This window comes from Pleurodeles waltl, chromosome 3_1, assembly GCF_031143425.1.
Source record: "Pleurodeles waltl isolate 20211129_DDA chromosome 3_1, aPleWal1.hap1.20221129, whole genome shotgun sequence".
Lineage (NCBI taxonomy): Eukaryota > Metazoa > Chordata > Amphibia > Caudata > Salamandridae > Pleurodeles > Pleurodeles waltl.
This window is the reverse complement of record NC_090440.1, coordinates 150146301-150162279: the sequence shown is the minus strand read 5'-3', so window position 1 is coordinate 150162279 and position 15979 is coordinate 150146301. Positions and strand designations below refer to the sequence as shown.

Here is a 15979-nt window from a genome sequence, read left to right as displayed (position 1 = left end):
CTTTGCTCTACTCCTTCTCTTTCATAGCTCTATTAAATATATTTTGCCCAGGTTCACCTCAGCACATTTACATTAATGTTAATGCTCTGCTATATAACGTCAGACTTCTAATAAGCACTAGTTCACATTCAAGCTAATCTTCAGTTAATTTATAGACATTTACAAGATGTGTCGTCTATCCATTTTAACAGTTTTCTAACCTGGAGAAAATTTTGGCTGGAAATGATCAGAGCAAGCTGGGCACTGAGATCTTCTGCTTGAGCTTGACTTCCTCTCACACCTTGAACCAGATGAGGGATGTGATCAGCAACTATCTGTTAAGCAAAGGAAAGAAAAAACAAAAAATGTAAGTTTAACTTAAGAATAAATTGCTAAACAATTTACTTCCCTTGGGTAACTGAAGGATGCCTCTGAATTACACATTCTGCTCCTACAGATTCATCAGCGCCTGAACTGGTCCAGATGCAAACTGATTCACAGAAATCTTTACACAGGCACAGAGCTCAACCATGCACTGTGAATGGCTGGCCGGAACCTGGAGGAAAAGCTGCAGCTGCCATCTCAAAACTAAAACAAAATAACATATAATGGAGCAGGATATGGGCACCCTGGCCCATAGACCTCGTGGTGGGTTCCAGAGGGACCACTCCGCAACATCCTCGAGGATAATTTTTATTTTATTTTTATGTTTTTGGTGGATCTTTGGACCGAGGAATACTGCAACACCCAGCACAACACCGCTGGAATTCAGTTAGCAATGTTTAGCAAAAATATTAATACAAGTCAATGCAGGAAATTTGCCAATGTTCTAGAGTTATTCACCACTCTGCAAGGCCGTAGTGGTTACTTATTTCTGGTCAAATGTGCTGTGATTGCTTCATGAACACTCTTCTTTTTGGTCCTAGAGAACATAGCAATACATAAAACAATCCCTCTCAATGTTTTTTTTCTAAATTGGTATTTTAGGAGCTTTTGCTCACACAAAGATCTAATTGGCCCTACGATGTCCTGCATTCATGAAATAAGAGATTTTCCATAAACATTAGACAAGGGATAAAGAGCATGAAAGATACCCAAAAGATCGAGCTTTTGAGCCAGGTGGATATTGCATTCACTGGGGAAAAAGAAAGGACCTTATTTGAAGTTCAATAGTCCCCTATGAAAACACAAGGAACAGCAATTTCCCACACAATACTAATAATATTTGACTGACTCTGTGATCCAACGTCATAACAACAAAGAAAAAATGGTCTTCAAGGTGAGAAAATGATGTGAGGTTAAAAGCATTTCCCAGAAGACATCTACTATAAAAAACATTGAATACAAGAAAAATGTTACACTTTGAGAATATAATCTTGCTTGGATGGAAGATGTTCATTAATTATTGGGAAAGTGCATGACTGGAAAGAAAACATAATAACTCAAAGAGATTTTCTCCTAATACAGCCTATTAAGTAACGAATAACTGCCTGAGAACATGTCAACAAGTTCATAAGTGCGAGTAGTAGAGCTGGGTAACAGGTCTATCCTTTAATCTGGCATAAACTTGAGATTTTTCTAAAGAGCAGCATAAACAAGTTAGGAGACAATTTACAGGAAAATAGCAGAACTTAGAACGCTTACAAATTTGATACCTCATCCTGTCAACAGAAAGGCAGGGAGATCCAGGTTGGCTAAGTTGTGCTTAGGAATCTGAACAATCACCACCACCACCACAAACAATTGTGGATCCCTCCTCTGCAGTACAGTCCTACAAAGGTGAAGTAAAATAATTAAGAGATTTGCAAGCTTCTTTGTTCTCACCCAATCTGGAGCACTGGGGGTAATGTCTGAGTTTGGCTTTGTTAGGATAATCTGAGTTGGAGTTACAGGAGGGATACAAAAGAGTAAGGACAAATTCAGATCACTAATGGGGCCTCTGCAGGGAGCCTCTTGGAGAAATTTCATGGAACATAATGAATTATACTTCCTGTCTTTCCTAGCATCCAGTTGCAGACCTGCTCACTCCAAGAAGACTATGCGCACAACCTCCCAGTGCAAATCCCATTCTTGGAAGATTCCCCCATTTATTGAGGGCATAAACTAAAATGATCTTCTATCTGGTAAACTGAGTGACAGCAAATGAAAAACATGTTGGAAAGACTTCAAGCAGTACTGCATGGTTTCTTAGTATTGGGAGTGTGACCTTACTCTAGTCCTCTTATTATGATAATTAATTGCTGTGGAACTGTTAGTCTCTATTTGTACCACATTCTGATGGGAGAAATATAGCCACTGACAGTGTGATCACACCAAGATTTAAAAGGCTGATGCAAAGGGTAGTATTCTTCAGGTCTTTCTGATGATGCTAGAGTGCTGCTCTGATAGGTGAACGTCTTTATTGATGCAGTTAGGTATCTGTCAATATGTCCCTGTGTACACTGCTAATGTTTTGCTATGAAGCACACTGTCCTGTACGAACCAATGTTCCAGTCTTGAGATGATGCATGAAAAATGAAATGTTCTACTTATAGAGGGTAATCAAGATTAAGGCTAAGCCCTTTGTGAAATCTTTAAAGCAAATGTAAGGCTGAAAGGTTATGTGGTAAATTGGTTACCCCTACACCCTTGAAGAAGCCATTTAGAGAAATAACCTATGCTTTATGCCAATAGAAAAATGTAAGTGCATGTCATGGAACTCAAATAATATCATTAAGTTATCCGCTGAGAATGTGGGTAAATGTGTACAAAAGTCAGCAGCCTGAATTTGTCTTCCCACAAGAATTGAGTCAACTGGTGGCCGATCAGCATATTAAGTAAACAACTCACTTACATGGTGTGCAGGACCTACCTCATATACTAGCCGTTCCCTCTTCCTCTCGATGAGACCTTTCTTATAGGTCTTGAGTATGTAAATCCCAACAATCTTGAGACTTCATCTTAACAGCTCAGCAAGAGTTTGGAATACAATCTTAAGGCTTCATCTTAAAAGATCGACAAGAGTTTGGAATACAATCTTAAGGCTTCATCTTAAAAGATCGACAAGAGTTTGGAATACTATTTTAAGGCTTCATCTTAAAAGATCGACAAGAGTTTGGAATACTATCTTAAGGCTTCATCTTAACAGATCGACAAGAGTTTGGAATACTATCTTAAGGCTTCATCTTAACAGATCGAAAAAAGATTGGAATTTATTCCACCATCACGTTACTTGTAATTTACAGATTAACTTTAACGAAAGAATGAAAAACTGACTTAATTTCTACAGGTTCTTTGTTAACTTCTTCCATCAACTCTTCAAGATGCTATGCTTGACTAACTGACAGTTGGAACCTTACAATCAGAGCCAATAGAAAGCATAGCTGCTTCTCATTTTTTTTTTTAATTTAGTCCATTTTGGTTAACAAAATGCTTGTTAAGTGTGGCATGTCTAGGGGTAATCATAACATCAAAAATGCAAGTATTAAAAGCAGTCACTGATAGTAAATTATTATAATAAAACTGAACCTATATAATCACTAGTAGCACTAAAAGCAATAAAAAACGTACAAATCAGGATTGTGAATAGAGAAAAAAAACGAAAATCAATTTGTTCCCCGATAAAATCCCACCAGCATTCACAACCAACAGCAACTGTAAACAGAAAGCGCTAACTATTGATCAATTGCCGATATCTAAATGGAGGTGGTAGATGATAAGCAGGGAGGAAGGGATCCCTTTGGAAAACGTCACTCATCCAGTGCCTGAAGAAATATGATCACATCACACCTATCATGATGATGGAACTCATTTGTCTTCCTTGGCAGCCTACATCAACTTCAAAACCAGCTGCATCATTTACAAAGTCATCAGTCATCCTGCGTATCTTGCAGACAAGCTCATCATCTCTGATGGCTCCCAGTACACACCTGCAGCCAGGACACTATCGGACTGCAGACTGATAAGTATAAAAAAGCAAGCAGCGGGCTTTTTCATCTATGTACCCAGGATGTGAAATAGCACTCCTGTATCCATCAGGACATCCCCAATACTGTTACAGGGTAGGGCTGCATTAAAGATGCGCCTCTTTAAAGAGCATTATATACCAACGCATTAACAGTCCACAAACCAGCTTATTCTCCTATCGCTAATTGACTGTAGGCTGGTCTTTGAGCACTCCAGTGCCTTCTGGCGAGGTTTGCACTACAGAAATTCCAGATTCCTATTTCGTTACCAGAAAATTAAGAATTACCTATACTTTTTTCCTTCAATTCTGATTTTTATTTTTTACCTTAAACACAAAAAACAAGACCACAGTTAGAAAAAATCCTGTGTGATTTAAATACCAGGATTTCTCCAAATTTCTATGTGGGATAAATGTATTTGAAAGTGCATGTAATTTCTCCATCTTCATGGCCAAACGCATACTTATAGTACTTTTCACATTAGTGCTGTTTTTAGAAGTGTCAGCTATTTAAATGAAATGCTCTAAAAAAAGGTACTCAGAAACTAGAAGCAAGGCCAACAATTGCCCAAGAGGAAAAGTCTGCTCTAAGGTCTACGTAGCGGGAACAATCTCCCTGATGTGTTAGTCACAGCATTTCTAAGGTTAAGATGCAGGAGGATGGAAAATAACAACAAAGTGTGGTTGGCAGTAAGATGTAATGTGGAAGAGTGGCAACAGCCATCCTGCAGCACTGGAACAATTCGTGCACACCCATTTAAAAAAGGAAAACATTAACAGTTGTTGTCAAGGGCACTGACCTGGCTTACCGACTAAGGCCAGGAGCAACCAGTCTATCTTGTATCTCCTCCACTCTCCCCATTAGCTTATAATATGTATGGTTTTGTCTGTGTGTTACATGTAAAAAACACACACACACACACCCCTCTATTTAGTTTTCCTAAGAGTAGTAACCTAAACCAGGACTGCTGTGGAAGTGAGTGTAATAGCGCCAAGAAAAATCTCCTTGTTGCAGATAACTGTGGAATCTACCCAGGATAGCAGTCCTGGGTCACCTTGAGGAATGGCTTCAAGGAACAACTATTAATTTGGCCCATTTGCCTCAGTAAATCTGTCCAGGCTTTGAAAGGCACAAGAGGGCTTCTCTCACAGCCCGATAACGCCCCTAAGTGCATCATTCGAGCCATAAACACGAAAATATTAAAATTAAAAATATACAGTTACTGGGAAACATTTAATAACCGTATGAGCGCCCAAACTACACAATGTGGCATTGGCTGATGAACAAAGTGCGCAACATATTTCTTAATATCAACACAAAGAGTTCCTAATAACGATCCATTTAACAGCCAAAAAATGAAAACAAGGGCGAATGAGTGTAGTCACAGTGACAGACCTAGCGGGGCACGTTACCTTACAGCTCTGGACTAACTGTTGGTGCGCGTTGGTGTTCTTGTTGGAAAGCGCTGCATTTTGAGAAGCCGCGATAGTCTGTGTTGCAGCCGCTGCTGCCTGCTTTGCTGCCGCCTTTGAGGAAAAACAAAACCATTATGAGTAAGAAAAACGCTCAGAGCAAGCACAGAGTTACTACCACTTCCAAATCCAATTTTTAAATAAATAAAAAATGACCTTTTAATATCACAATAAGAAAAAGTCCAATCTAAACCAAAACCTTGCCAAAAAGAACATCTAAAACAGCGTGAAAGGGCGGTTAGTGACATGCACTATGCCAAATAATCTGCTTTCTCCTGCAAAAACAGGGGGAAAAAAAACACTGTTTGCAGAAAAAATGGTTCACAATCTATGTGGTGTTAGTGGTGAGGCCAGGAGAGCAGAGCATACAACACACTTATACGCAAACAATGTATCTATGAATACACCACACATTTATACGTTAAATAAATAGATGCCACTCAACAGATGTAAAAAAATAGCTGAGGATATTCTGAACTATGGTGGCTTTACTGTTCTTTAATACTGCTAGAAACAAAATATTCTCATCAGCACTACTGATGGCAATTTACTAGAAATAACTATTGCTATTAAGGATTTTTTGTGTGTAATTTGGTAATTAGTAGTGTGTCTAGCATTTAAATAATTTTTTACAGGTTCCTCTAAATAGATTGTTTGCCAAAACACATCTTTTTCACATTCGCTCTTTTCTACTGAATAGAAATGTCAAATTCCCATGTTACAGGCATTTTTCTGGCATAAAAGGGGTAACTAAGGCCACTGTCAACTAAGCACGAGAATCCCTCTGTGCAAACGCTGCAACGGCATACTTAGAGATGGTCTATTAAACAATCACATTTACATAAATATGGCCTTTACAATCAACTGAAGGTTGGGTATCAGCCTTATATATTTAATCAACTAGGGGCCGAGGAACTACTTCATTAAAGGCAAGATCCAACCAAGTGCGTATTGAGTAACCCTTACCTTCAATCAACTAAAGTTCAAGCAACTATTACATTAATGGCACAATCCAGTCAACAGTAGATTTAGAGACTATTACATTTAATTAACAGGTGACCTAATTACCCCATTAACGGAAGGATCCAATCAAATGTAGATTCAGTGATGATTACATTCAATCAAGTAGAAACCGAGTCACTACTCCATCAGAGGCATGATACAATAAACAGTAGTTTTAGAAACTATTATATTCAGCACTAGAGACCAAATAACTCATTTATGGTACGATACAATCAACAACAGATTTTGAAACTATCACGGTCAATCACATTATCCCACTAATGGTGTGATTTAATCAACTGGGCAGTGAGTAACTATTACATTCACTCAGAGGCAAAGGGCCTGATTTAGAGGAGTTACTCCGTCACAACGGTGACGATATCCCGTCCGACGAAATCTAAATTTCCTATGAGATTTATATTTTGGCAGACGGGATATCCATCATTGTTGTGACAGAGTAACCTATCTGCCGAAATCTAAACGAGGCCCAAAGTCAATAAACAGCATAATTAATTGAAATGGAGACTGAATAAAAACTCTTCAGTGAAGAACAAATCTAATAATTTTTATTTTTTTCTATTTAAATCACTTTTTTATATGAACATCACTATTTCTAAAATCAACTGGATACTGGGTTAATTACAAAGAAAATGTCATGATCCAATCAACTAGAAACTGTATACCTATTTCATTTAATTCAAGTGCAACAACTAGCTACTCCATTGGCTGCATGAATGAATAAACTGAAGAGCCAGTAATTATTATGCTGGTAACTATGTAACTATTGGCACAAGTCAGACACCTAGAGATAACCCAGCCAGTCCCTGAATGCCATATATACAATCGAGAGAACACTGGGTAACTGTTCCACTGTTACCATGAATCAGTCATCCGGAGAGAGGTAACTATTCAAGAAATGAGACAACTCAGTAACTTAAAAAAAACAAAATCTAATAGCAGAACGGGACGATGCTACCAGCATGATGAAATGGACATACTTCAAGATCATTGAAGCTCAAATCTTAACAGGCAGAGCAAATATAAGTATCAAACAAGACAACGCGTGGATGCCTTTAACACTTTCAGTCAGACCCTTCCTAGCCCTCGGGGTAAGACATACTAAAATAAAAACAAAAACTATGGACTTTGCATTCCGTGGCTTCAGTAAAGATGATTCCAATCTTAGGCAGACAATGGTGTGTTAAGTACCTGGTAAATTATCCTTTTTGTCACTGTCTGAGTATGGGTATGCACAGGTTTTATAAAAGCATGTAACTTTAGCCCAACTGGAAAACATTTAGTTAAGGTTGCGGGAAAACATAATAGAATTGCCGATTAAATTCGCCAGTTTAGGTTCACATCCAACGTTAGCTCACATGGAAGGCGAGCGACTGACAATGTGTGATTAAGAGAATGACAATGCTGCGGAGTCTGGCTTTGAATCATTGAGTGACTAGATTTGTTGAGTTAATCTTGAAGTGACTCGGTAACTGCGCAATAATTTGTGAGTGAGATTAAGTGTTGTTGGTAAACTAAAACGTAGCTGCTCCTAAAGGCAGCAAAATATTAAGTGGCTTCTTCACAAGGGCAGTTTGGAGTACATAAAACAGTACTTTTTCACACCAAGGACCACTTTGACGTCCTAGTAATAGTGAGTTGAATACTTCCAGGCCAATCCAATCCACTGAGGCATATGAGTATTTAAAAGAGTGCACCTGCAGTGGTACTTTATGTGCATTTGTGAATCGGCCCCTTTAAGTTTAAGGCCGATTTTCCTGTGCACTGCCTTCGACAGCGAGCGATATGCTCAATTTATGAACCTTTACAAGTGTAATACAGCCTAAACAGCATGTTCTGCAGAGTGTCCTTAGGGTGTTAGCAAACCTGTGTTTGTATTCATTACAATGCTCCGCATGTGACCCCATAATGAGCCCCAACAAGCTACTTATGTTCTAATAACAACAGAACACTCTAGGGCTTTTGGTTAAACAGCTCAATTAAATTCTTCATAGCGGAGTGAAATCACTCGGAATTCAAACTCCTGCTTTACAGTGCTAAGGCGAGAACAAAGTAGCCATTTACAAAAAAACATACTTGCTGGTCCCTAAAAACGAGTGCCGGTTGTCCCCACCAGCTCACATCAGGTCCTGACGGGGACTCAAGAAAAATCACAAAGTGAACATTTGCTTCAGGCCAGGGCTCATTTCAATGGCTCAAGGGAGGAGAGAAGTTGTATTCTCTGCCTGCAGTTGGCAGACACCCCCTGAGATGGAAAGACAGATCTTTCAGCCTCTCCATCGAAACTGTATTTTAGGTGCTGTAGATCTTGATAGCAATGCTCCTGGGGAACCTCCTGTCAAGGGATGAACATTAACATTGTGTCTGTACCCTTCCACCCAAAGTCGGAAGGCCCAATGGGTATGAAGTACCTTTCAAAAAGGGCATCATGTTTTCTCATAGGCCGTCTTTGCCCAGAATAAGGATTCACTTCCCGCCATCTGCACCAGCGGGACCATAATAAGCAATAATTTCTCTTATTTTGAAGCTTTTTACTGTGATACTGAACTTTCATTGAGTCATCTATTTTGTGTATTCCAATTTGCGCAAACCTATTTTCCCCGGTGGATGCTGCTTACATCTCACCTCCATGATTGTTTAAAAAAGAACTGTTAGACTTGCTTCTCCCTGCACTGTAATTTACTGTAGTGCTGGGGCCAAAGGTAGCCATCTCTTTGCAGGTTACACTGCAAAAGCCCCATCCACCCGCCAATATGGCCCGCTCTCCCTGTGAGTCCACATTACTTCACAGATGTGAGACAACTTTGTTTACACGTGCCGTGAAGGACAAACTATTGGTCACCACCAAAACTACAAAGCATTCGTTTTGAGTGGCCATCTCCATTTTTGACATAGTGAGCTACATTTAAGTGATAAGTATGTCTCTCGGCCTTGAAGTCGGACCACCACATGCTCTAACCACAAGCACAACATACATATATTGTCGACTAAGGTTTCACGTCAGGTATCATAAATACATGAGTATATCGCAACTCAATTTGGAACAGGGAACAGTATCCCCGACTGTTATGAACAGGTAGAGCAAGCACATCATTGGCTAAATGCCTGACCCCCACATAGAGACCTTAGTTTTAAGACTAAATGTCGCTCATGGAACAAGGGATTGTGGACATCAGAGTTAGAAACCTGCACTATGACGGCACTTCTCATATAAAGGTGAAACGTCTCTTCTGCTGGCGACGTGAGGGCCCAGAGCAACCGCTCAGTGCTAACTCTTCTTTGACGGCCACTTCCTTACCTCTAACCAACTGGCAGAGGAGCAGAGCCTCCCACCAGGACACTTCCTTCTACACAGACAACTTAATCTCACTTGCAAACTTGCCAAACGCTCTGGGGCATCTCGGAGAGAGAACCCGCCACGCAACCTGTCCTACAGACCATCGTAGAGATGGAAGATGGTCGCCACCTTATCACATTGCTATATAAAGCCATCTGTGATCTATCAGTCGCCCCACCTCACCACAAATGGGAGGATGACTTTGAAAGAGTATTACATGATAAGGAATGGGATCAGACACTTGAATTCCCCGGACAGGTTTCCATAAAATCTCATGTTTTAAAAACATACAATTCGTTATACCTCACAGGGCGCACTTAACCCCAGCCCAATGAATTGCTCCTTTTCTGAGGCAGATCTGCTGCCCCCGCTGCCACATCCGAGACGTCAATTTGACACACATGGTGTGGACTTGTTCCACTCTGCACAGCTACTGGCACTCAGTTCACACCACCCTCCGCAAGGTCACTGAGATGTCCGATCTTAACACATGGGAGGCATGTTCCCTAGGTATCTTCAAGCACAGGAAGATCCAAAGGGTACGCATTTGCTTTGCACCCCCGGCACTTTTGCTTGCTAAATGCACACTCACACTTCACTGGCACTCCCCAACACCCCTCCTCCCCAGTGGCTGCATGGCACGGAGAGGTACGCAAATTGTGGTGCAGCAGAGTAAGATTCCCTCCGGTACTAGGAGGTGCGCCACCTGCTCACACGACCCATGTACTCTAAATGGGCCACCCATCTCACACACATCCAAAAGTAGTAACACCCAGCGATATTCCCCCATGACCACGTCACAACACCTCAAGGCACATCTCAACCATTCCCTCTGCAGTGGAATTCCTCACCATTATCCTCACACACAACTCTATTGCCCGCACCCACAGAGTTAAAGATACCCTTTGACCCCCGCCTGCCACTACCGCTCCACCTATCCTACATTTTCCATTTTGTATGCAACACTTGGTCTTCCCTGTCTGCCCGCCCCTTGCCCCAGTTCACTGCATCTCCCCAGTAGTGCACACGTGATGAATTACTTTTATTCTTGCTTAAAAGAACTATGTGGACAGTTCTGAACTAGCCGCACATTCTCTACCTTCGTCCCAATTCTGGGTCAGAGATTAAAGTGAATGACAAGTACTTCTTAAGGCTTTCATCAAGAAATCTGTAACGCTTTTTTTTAGCACAAGGTATTAGGAACTTGGAAACAGTTTACCTTCGTGTTTTTGCTTTCTTTATGAGATCTTCTACCACTTTCAACTATGCATTTCTGGATTTCATTTTAGTTTTCCAGATAAACCATACGCTTGGCCAATTTGACACTAACTTCTAGTTTTTGGTGACATTAGGAGGTTGTCTGTCTCCAGCTATGACTGAACCAGTCATTTTGACCCGGTATGTGTTTCAGGTTTTCCCGTCTGATGCTCCTGCTTTTGTAGCAGGGTTTTTGGGAAACCAGCAGGGTATGATCTGATCCAACCTGATCCACATTCTCTTCTTCTTACCTTTGGATATCCGAGTGTTGCTTGCTGACTTTTACTATCTTTCCAAATACACTCTAGCGTGCTGAACACTCAAGTTACTGTACATTTTTGATCCTTTACCCTATTTGGATTCAGGTGGAGTTTGCCCACCGTACATTTTATACTTTTTGACAACTTTTCACAATCTGCCAAGCCACACTCAGAACATCCTTCTCCTTTTTAGGGATGGCTGCCTCACTCTTTCTTAGAAGCTTGGGCTCTCCAGTCTGTAAGTACCAATTATACTGTATATGCTTGAAACCTCTGTGGATCCAAATTGTGGATGTTCATTATTCTTTATATTTGCTCTTGTTCTCCCAGTCTCTGGCTCTTTTATTCTGCAAATCCTGATGACGATCCCTTCGCCTTCTTAGTAAGTCAAAACATCAACTTCTACCATTGACCCTTTGTAGATTGCATATGGAAATGGGCCATGTTGTTCTTGTTTTATGATAAACTCATGTCAAAAAAATCAGTGATCAAAGATGTGTATCACTTTTATGAGAGCATCATAACTACTGAGTAAAGCAACCATTTGGTTTATTTGCATTGACTGCTATATTATTAACTGTGGGACCAGAGTTGTGGTACATAAGCTTACTCAAGGTCCCAGGTGACTCTCAGGTTCCCTTGTTAACTGTTCCTCCAGCAGCAACCTGGCACCATGGTCAGAAATCCCTCAAAGAGATATGGATTTTAAATTGGACTTCACAACAACAGGAAAACAAATTAAGGAGTCAAAGAGGATCAGCAAAAAATAATCCATTGCTTTTTTTTTTATATATGCAAAACCTGAGATTGTCTGACCTCCAATCTAGTTATGATCTTTTTCTTTATAGCATCCTGAGCCGCGGCATTCGTTGCGACACGGAGACCCTCTGCAGCTTCTCGCAATCTCTGCTGCTGTTCTTCATTCTCAGGATTTGCAGCAGCCCCCTGAAAAAGAGTGCATTCATTATAAAAATACTGTTAATAAAGTACTTTAAGAGAAACACAGGCACAGGTTTCGAAGAAACGTTTAACTTCTGTTTTTCAAAGCTGTAACCTGGAAGTACTACCAGCCTCAAGGGTGTCAGAGATGGCAGAGGAGGTTCAGCGGGTACAAAGCAGCCACCGTAGGGAGTAAGGATTCAAAAAGACAGTTCTGAATACCTAGAGCGAAACGGCACCGGAGAAATGTCGTAAAATGAGCAATAACCTTTCTAAGGACTGACCATCATTCAGAAAAAAGACAGATTATGTACAAATCTAGATTGAAAAAGAAACTGAAAAATTAAAGCACTGATACGAACTAAAAATGAATGACCGAGTAAGAGACGACTTGATTATAAGCAAATGCCCACAGCCTATAACTCTTTTATACGGCACAAACCCAACTAGATGTGACAACCCACTAGATGGTGAATATGTTTTATTTCAGTTATATTTTTTACAGTAACATTTTCACATAGAGAAAATGGCGCCAGGACAGGTCTTCAGGGGCCTATGTGACGGACAGGCACTGAACGCAATCCACTGACAATCATTGCCACCATCCTTGAAAAGGAAGGTAACACTCCAGGAGCTCCCTGAAATGCCCAGCACCTTCCGTTTTGGCTCTCACTTTTACGGGGCAGAGAAGTCATACATGGTGGTGTGAGGTAAAACGTCTACTATAAGCAGCACATGTATCAGTCATAATTAATGTTCAAGCACTCTTATTCTTTTACGTAAACTATATTATTTAAATAAAATAAATATGCTGAGTACAGAGCAGCCGATGACTTTGAGCGCTCTCATCAGTCTCAGCTCAGAAGAATGGGGAGTGAGTGGAGATGGTGGTGGCACATAGGTGGTCAGTTTCCATGGGGCTGAAGCCTTATTTAAACGCTATGGATAACAAGCATTTGCAGTGCAATGGCTCTTGCATTTGCTCGAGTTAGAGCTAATAGCGTTGTAAATTCTTAACAGGACTTTTCTTGCCACATAAATTGAAATGAAAAGTAAAACAGCTGACTTAAGTGAGCCGATTCAAAGCGCCAAGAGCGCATAGAGACAAAAGGAAAAAGAAGTTTGCTCACAGTCAAACGTATCTGCAATCGTGCAATTATCCATGTAATGGGGCAGTCTGCAAGGCGGTAACAAAACCCTCCCAAGGAGGGACAAATGTAAAGCATTTACAAACGATAACAAAGGATATTTGAAAGGCAAGCCCAGGAACGAGTGAAAGTGATGGGCTTGCGGTGGGCGTGGTTAAAAGCCCACAATACTTACAACAGGTCAAAGCGCTCGCATGCTAGACCTAAAAAGCAGCACAAAGGCCTTACATTGACATTGGTCACTAAAATTGAGTTTACAATGATGAGGTGAACATGGCCCTCACATGGGCATAGTAGTCACTAATGGAAAGTTAACGAAGTTGATGCAGCATCAGGCACATGGCTACACAAGTTGCTCAGGAAGGTGTGCAGCAAAAATATATTGCAACAGAAACATGGCCATCAGATTTACATTGATCCCTTAAGAAAGGTGCATAGCAATGCTGCTTTGAGAGGCACAAGACATCACAAGGGCGCTGCATGAGTGCTGCTACCACCAGAGATTCATCTTAAAATGGGGCAGCCATTGTATTCTTGTGATTTTAGCAAACCTTTGTTCTCCGACCTCTTCACAGCAAAGTTTTAAAACTCTGTTTTAGGCTGAGTTTGGACCAAGTAGGTTCTCTGACCACGGACAGTTTGTTGCTTGTCTCCATCACCAGCAGCAAAGTATTTTTTTTGCCCTGGGTGACAGTTCTTACCCTCAAAAGGAAACAACTAAGAACACCAACAAAATGGAGGTGAGCATCTTCGGAAGCAACCCCTCCCCTTGGGGCGACACCTGGTGGCCATCCACACTCAGATAACCTCCAACCCCTACAGACCATGCATTCAACCTTGGCATCATCATCAACAGCAAACTTACCTTTAAACAGCAGATAAACATAGGGGCCGCCTCCAGCTTCTATAATCTCCACATGCTACGTAGGATTTTCAAAATGATCCCCATCAAAACCAGAAAGACTGTCATCCAGGCCATCATCACTAGCAGACTAGACTATGGAAATGCCATCTATGTCGGACTCCCCGCCCAGCTCCTCCATCGCCTCCAGACCATTCGGAACGCAGCTGGAAGTCTCATCCTAGACCTCCCAAGAAGGGCCCACATCACTCCTCAACTCAGAGAGCTACACTAGCTGCTGGTGCACAAGAGGTGCAAATTCAAGGGCCTCACCATTGCATACAAAGCCCTCCACAATATCGGACCCAAACTTACCAACCACAGACTCTCCCTCCACCAGCCTATCAGGATGTTTCGCTCTACAACCCTCGCCCTCATGCAGGTCCAGAGAATCCACCGCACTGGAGGTCGCTAATCTTCTACCTCACCACTAAGTCCTGGAACGACACCTCCGTCCTTCACCCTCGCACATCGCATATTTTCCTCCACTTCAGGAAAATGGTCAAGACATGGCTGTTTGAGGAGTAGCTACGGGCACACAACAAACCTCCCAGAGTGTCTGGATACCCCCTGGGATGAGAAGACACGCTTCACAAATCCATTGATTGATTGAACCAAGAAGGCTGCCTCTGGTCTTCACCTTTCTCTACACAGATATGAAGACAACCTACAAGGTGAACGATGGGTAAGCTTAAAGGGGCAGCTCAAATCCAAGTTGGGGCAGCTTGCCTGAATTAAACAGTTACCTCAGTGCAAAAAGAAAGTTAGCAACAAACTTTAAAGTGGAACAAACATCTCAAAGTACACTTTGTTTCTGAAGTGTGCCCTAAGTCCATGGCAGTTAGCCAGGGGATAGCTGCCACTCTCAGGTGTATATTTGCTTCAAAACTACTCTTTGACCAATCAGTTGCCAATGCTGGGGACTTCTCTGTACAGCCGAACATATCATAGGACGTGGGTAACGTTCAGCCCACAGGTTTGCTCCAGGCCTACCCAGCAACAACAGAACCCTTCTGCTTATTTCTTAGATACAAATTTAATCCAGGCAGTTGCATTGACTTGACACAGAACTATACATAGAAGGATGGAATCATAGGAGCAGGGCAGGGACACAATGCAAGAAAGTGGGGATAGAGAAGCACTAACCACCACTAAACTCAAATCCTATGTGGCATGTTAACAACATTGGGGCTACTAACATCCAAGTGCATCACACCATTGGCACCTCAGCTCTCAGCCATACAATCTACAGTAAGGGAGGGTTAGTCATGACAATACCACACAGAAATACCAGGGAAAGCCACATAGCGGTTTCTCCACCGGGTGCAGGTCAAAAGACATGTACCCTGCTACTTTAAAAATCATGACCTGGTAATTGGTGGCAGTAGTGTTTATGTTTAAAAAAAAAAAAAAAAGGAGAAGGAGAGGGTGGTCTAACTTGGCATCGGGTAGTACGCCCCCACCTCAAAACCCTAAAATCACACACTAAAGTATACAAAAAAAGTCATGGACAGAATACTTGAACCAATCCCAGCCACTGGTAATTACTTGGAGCCGCATCTCAATTCATTGTTATTTTGCACACCATGGCACCTCAGTTTGGACTCCCCTGTGTGCAAATCAGTCTTGATCCTGCTCCAATGCAGAGAACACGCTCAGCAGTTAAGAGCCTAATCTTAATTCATCCTTATTATTTTTCCTGGAAGATAATTACAAAGAACC

At 41.4% G+C, this 15979-nt stretch overlaps 1 protein-coding gene across 6 annotated transcripts in view; it reads right to left on the bottom strand.

Annotated features, from left to right (window-relative positions):
- Positions 1-15979, bottom strand: part of TLN2 (talin 2) — a 1094076-nt gene that overhangs the window by 315348 nt on the left and 762749 nt on the right. For all 6 annotated transcript variants that reach the window (XM_069221982.1, XM_069221985.1, XM_069221980.1 and 3 more), the window contains 3 exons: positions 12086-12214; positions 5336-5449; positions 201-314 (listed from right to left, as the gene is read on the bottom strand). In XM_069221982.1, the coding sequence (XP_069078083.1) occupies positions 201-314; positions 5336-5449; positions 12086-12214 (357 nt within the window). The remainder of the gene's footprint in view (positions 1-200; positions 315-5335; positions 5450-12085; positions 12215-15979) is intronic.